At 30.0% G+C, this 5,237-nt stretch overlaps 1 protein-coding gene across 1 annotated transcript; it reads right to left on the reverse strand.

Annotated features, from left to right (window-relative positions):
• Positions 1-508: 508 nt before the first annotated feature.
• LOC122523995 lies at positions 509-5,023 on the reverse strand. Its single transcript, XM_043646015.1, has 4 exons — positions 4,568-5,023; positions 1,844-1,936; positions 944-1,225; positions 509-871 (listed from the first exon to the last, which is right to left on the reverse strand). The coding sequence occupies exons 1-4, from the start codon at positions 4,689-4,691 to the stop codon at positions 567-569; spliced, it is 804 nt and encodes a 267-aa protein (XP_043501950.1). The 5' UTR covers positions 4,692-5,023; the 3' UTR covers positions 509-566.
• Positions 5,024-5,237: the final 214 nt, after the last annotated feature.

Genomic DNA, 5,237 nt, shown 5'->3' on the forward strand with positions numbered 1-5,237 from the left:
TGTGCGTATGTATGTGTGTACGCACACGCGTACTAGAGATCTACATAATTCTGAGTTAAACATTATACGAAGCTATTCGAATAAGAAATTTTCTTTTGTTTGTTTTGTTTTTTATAACAATTATAATATAGCTCTAACGAACATTTTTCGAAAACCACGAAATATCGTTCGTTAATAAATTTGGTATGATATTTAATTGTACGTCTCTCGAATATAGAGAATCATACTACACATGTCGTATCCTTGAAAAGAACGCATGCGAGTTATTTACGTATGTATAAATGATAATACAAAGAAACCAAAATTTGGAAACGTATTCCTTTTTTCTTTTTTTTTCTTTTTTTCTTTTTTTTTTTTAAATTAGGCATTCATACGTAATACGAAAATATTCAAGTAACCGAACAAAATATAATAATCATTAGTACGTCGTAGATCTTATTTTTGTTCGTTGTTCCTTCTTTTCGTGTATTATTTTTTTTATTTTTTTATTTTTTTTTTTTTATTTATTTTTGTTATTATATTATTGAAACATAAATATATATATATATATTTTAATCGTGATAAATTTATACGTCACTTAGCCAAACTTTGAGCGGTATCTTCTTTAAAGCCGTGTTAAGAAATGATAAGAAGTGTTTGGCAATGCTACTACTAGCAGCCGGTCTCATTTCTTCGATAATCTCTTTCGCATGTTGATTGAGAAACTGATTCATCGCTTGGCCAATTACGTTGTTACCATTTAATTCGTCGTTAATGCGAAATCTTGCATGTCCAAGACTATAATCTACGAGTAATTTAGTTAATTCCATGTAACGTACACCATCACGGATTTCTATTGCTCCTTGTGCACGTGCTACTGCTGCTACGTCATCTAATTCATCAAATTAATATTATTATTATTAGTATTTTTTTTTTCATTTTTTTTTTTTTTTTCATTCCTTACCAAACAACGCCCAAAAGTCGCCATGGCTTTTAATGGGAAACAAAAGGATATTTCCAGCAACTTCGTAACGACCTTGCAACTCGACCTTGGGAATGGTTAAATGAAGATCGATTCTTAAATTATTCAAATCCATTCGTATTTTCGTCATGTTGTAATCGCCGGCACCATAAACGGTAATGTTGGAAAAAAGTGCGCTAACTCTGACCGCACCTTGACCATTTTCCATACCCAACTCCGGTATCTGTAATGGCTCGATCGATGGCAAATCCAATTCCGGTATTCCTGGGTTGTTTTCACAAGAGAAAAGGTATAGAAATGAAAGAAAAAAAAAGAAAAAAAATCAATTGTGGAGAAAAATAATTAAAAAGCGAGATAATTGACTATAATATTGGCCAGGGATATAATTTAAATTACGTGTTATGCATATTATTAAAAATTGCAGTTGAATTTTTTTTTTCTACTCTTACGGAATATCACTGTATTCTTGGTCGAATGATGCATTATGACATATTAATAGCAAATTTCATCATCATTAAAAAAGGGGTAAAGGAAAAATGCCGAAGCTACGACTTAACGTTGATTATTATTAATGTTGATTTACGTAATATTTAATATGAAAATACGACGTATATTATAGTCTATCTTTTAATAGAGTTTAGTATTCTCAATCACATTAATTACCACAAAAACAAATTATCTAGAATTGTATGAAAGTGTACTTTAATAATATCGCAGTTATTAATAGCACTGTCTCGTTAAGTTGCAACAATTGAGGTGATGCCAATTAACGGCACTTTCAATTGTAACGTTACGTTCAATAATGGGTTTCATTAATGTAAGTGTTTTTTTTTTTTTTTTTTTTTTTACGAATGGTGTTAGGTAAACCTTGTTATACCTCACCTTTCACTAAATACGGTTTCAGATGGTTAAACAATTTTACCGCGCATACTTCAATTTTGGGATCCTTTTGCGAACATGGTAATATGTACTCCGCTGTAAAAAAAAACAAATTTTATTTTTAACCATTTATCGTCACTAATTGTTAATCAATCGATGCATTTTATTTCTTTTCATTATTCACGTAAACAACTTTAATAGAATAAATCAAAAAAAAAATGTATACATTTATCATAGATCTTCCGTTCAAATACAAGACTAATGACACACATCGTAATAAAATCGAAAGATTAAATGGAACAAAAGGAAGTAGGGAAAAAATGGCAACCTCATTATGCTAATTATTCAAGAATCCTTTTTTTTTTTTTTTACGTAATCACACTCTCACTTTCTTTGAAGATACGTGTAATAATTTCTCAAAGGATTAAACTAGTTTCCCGTATTGCGATCTTTCATAAATTTGCATGATTCTTAGCTTTTCCGTAAAAAAAAGAAAAAAATTAGATTTTCTGAATCAATGAATAGAAAAATAAAGAATCTAAGTACTTAACTTTCGGTTTATTCATTGAATTTATTTAAAGTCTCGCTTTGTTAATGAAATAAAAATCGATGAGAAAGAGAAAAATAAATTTGAAATTTTGTCGGCAATTAAAATTCATCGATCATTCTTCATTCACGACAGTCACCATTAATTGTTATTTCTTCTCACGTAAAAACGTGTTTGGTTTCTCCGACGACGATTAACGCGACGACGATGACGACCAAGGTCATTTTCAAGGTATCGACAACTTTTCACTTCGCTTAGTGTTAATAATTTTGTTTCTTCTTTTCTCTTATAGAATTTTGTCCATTGAAATTATTCGACGAGATTCAATGCTAATCGATACGATCGATCGATCTTTAGGGTCGAGGTAAAGTCTTGACACTCGCGCCTATCTTCCTTTCTTTTCCTTTTTTTTTTTCTCTTGAACTTGCTCGTTACGATTGCATTTGATCGATTCCGAATCGAACGAAAAAAATAACAAATAAAAAAAGGGGAAGATTAGGATGGAAAGACACTTTGATCTGCATATTTTATTCTTAAGTTTGATGTTTATCGAACAACAACAGCACGTGGTTATTAATGTCATCGTCATTTTGTCATATTCTTCACTCGTTTATGTACATTTTCGTCATTACGTAGTATTACGTGATCCATTGGAATCCACGAAGATACAAATGCGTCATTGCCACGACGAAGATTACGTTATCACTTTCACTCATAACTATATGTCTCTTTCGTACTCTTTAATTTTGTATACTCTTATTATTATTATTACTTTTTTTTTTTTTTTAATAGAAATAAGTAGGTCGAATGATCGTCGAAATTACAACCGTCATACTAAACTAAATCTTATAAATCACTGATAGATAAATTGAAAAGAATAATAAAATAAATCAAATCAATTTACAATTTGTTGGTTCGAATATAGATTGATTTTATTCGATAGGTAAAATAATAAATGATTTTATATTACTGAACAAAAAAAGATGTTAATAATAATAATAATAACACAGACGAATTTTGTTTTTATTTTTTATCGTAAAATTTGGAAGAAAGGAAAAGGTGTAAATACGTGTTTTGCGAGTAATACAAAATTAGATATGAATGAATAGAAAAAAATATTAGTATATTAATAGAGTAACTAGAACGAATTTAGTTGGATAGTAAAATTTGGGAAGAAAGGTGTCTACGCTGTTGCAAGTAACAAATACTCTTACGTTTTAACGGGTTGAGTTTACGAACGACTCAGTACTTTCTCCGAGCGATCGACGATCCTCCGCATAAAGTATTACGTAATCTCTGACATAACCATCGCCACGCCATCGAGAGTTGTTACGCCATGTTCCATTATACCATTATATTGAGGGGTAATGTGTTCAGTGCAATTCGATCTACCTGCCAAAATCCTCGAATCACGTCCCCCCCCTTCCAGTTCGATAAACTAAATAGAGAACTGTGACCTAGAATACCTGTACTCGACCTCGAAAATTATTCTAATTTTCATTTGAACTTTTGTCCGATCTCTCAACTATCAAAGATAGAAAAAGAAAAATATTTCATTCGTTTTTCAATCGATTAAAATAATAATAAATTATAATAAAAATTATATTATATTATATTATTATTAAAATAATAAAATAATAATAAATTTAATGTTTATTATATATATATATATATATATTGAATATTAATTGTTCGTTTAATATAGAATAATTGAGAATTGAAATATTTCCACAACATGAGGGGGGAATTCATTCATAAAATGTATTAAGAATAATATTACGAGATCGCACGTTGGTACGATTACGATCCCACGTATGGAAACAAAACAATTTCTCTCTTCCTAGTTTCAATCGAGACTATTTATCGTACGTAGAAGAAACGTGTACGTAAAATGCACGTAGAAACGTGTGAGACTCTACCACGAGGATGCTGAAACAAACGAACTTAACTTTCACCGATTCCCTCCGAACTTGCTATTACCTAAGACCGTAATATAATAATATAGATTTATCTAGGGGAAAAAACATTTTTGTTATATACAAAATATATATCTTATTTTTTGAACGTAAGATCTATAAAAAAAAAATAAAATTGTTAATTGTGCACACGCACACTTATATGAGATAAAATGAACAAAAAAAAAAATAATATGATTTGCATAATGTAAAGTAAAACCTTACGAGTTTCAAAATCCGGCTCGTTGACTGCAGGATCATTCAACTTGAAATCCTGACAAATGATGGATCCAAAAAATACTAAGTTTAATAATACGATGACATTGATCACATTCTTCAAACAAATCATTTTCGATAACTTGTATCCTAGTCCTGTTGAAGAAGGATCTTTCCTTCCAAACTATCGAAACTTTACAACTTCTTTTTTTATTTATTTATTTATTTTTTTTTTTGTAATTTTTCTTTCTATTTATTATTTACACTTTTTTCTCTGAATGATGATTACAAACCCGGAAGTATGAATTTCGTTAAATAAAATTCAACGTTCACTTCGTTCAATTCTTAATCCATCAGGACATTATTTTATTCGTTAAAATAACAATTTAATTTGAAATGAAATTTTGTAGGATAAATAGGTGATTGGAAATGGACCAGGTGAGTAACTAGTTGGTGGCTTTACGATATACTAAAGACAGTTCCCCTTCATATTCTGGCTTATATGCGAGAACCCCCTACTCTTTTTAATACTTCTCCAACACAACTAGCGAGTTTAAGAGCTTCGTCCGTAACCGTCTCTCATTCGCTATTTTTCTTCGTTTTAAAAAGAAGCAAAGTATAATGTTACAATGTGTGTATGTTTATTATTTATGTGTTTGTCTGGGTATATATCATCGCG

Source organism: Polistes fuscatus, unplaced genomic scaffold, assembly GCF_010416935.1.
Source record: "Polistes fuscatus isolate 324 unplaced genomic scaffold, CU_Pfus_HIC Scaffold7, whole genome shotgun sequence".
NCBI lineage: Eukaryota > Metazoa > Arthropoda > Insecta > Hymenoptera > Vespidae > Polistes > Polistes fuscatus.

Excerpts from the sequence above, each read along its gene's own strand:
- LOC122523995 (XM_043646015.1), bottom strand. The coding sequence starts at position 4,691 with ATGATTTGTTTGAAGAATGTGATCAATGTCATCGTATTATTAAACTTA. Across the intron at positions 1,937-4,567 it reads CGAGCCGGATTTTGAAACTC|CGGAGTACATATTACCATGT; the intron begins GTAAGGTTTTAC and ends TTTTTTTTACAG. Across the intron at positions 872-943 it reads CGACTTTTGGGCGTTGTTTG|ATGACGTAGCAGCAGTAGCA; the intron begins GTAAGGAATGAA and ends TTGATGAATTAG.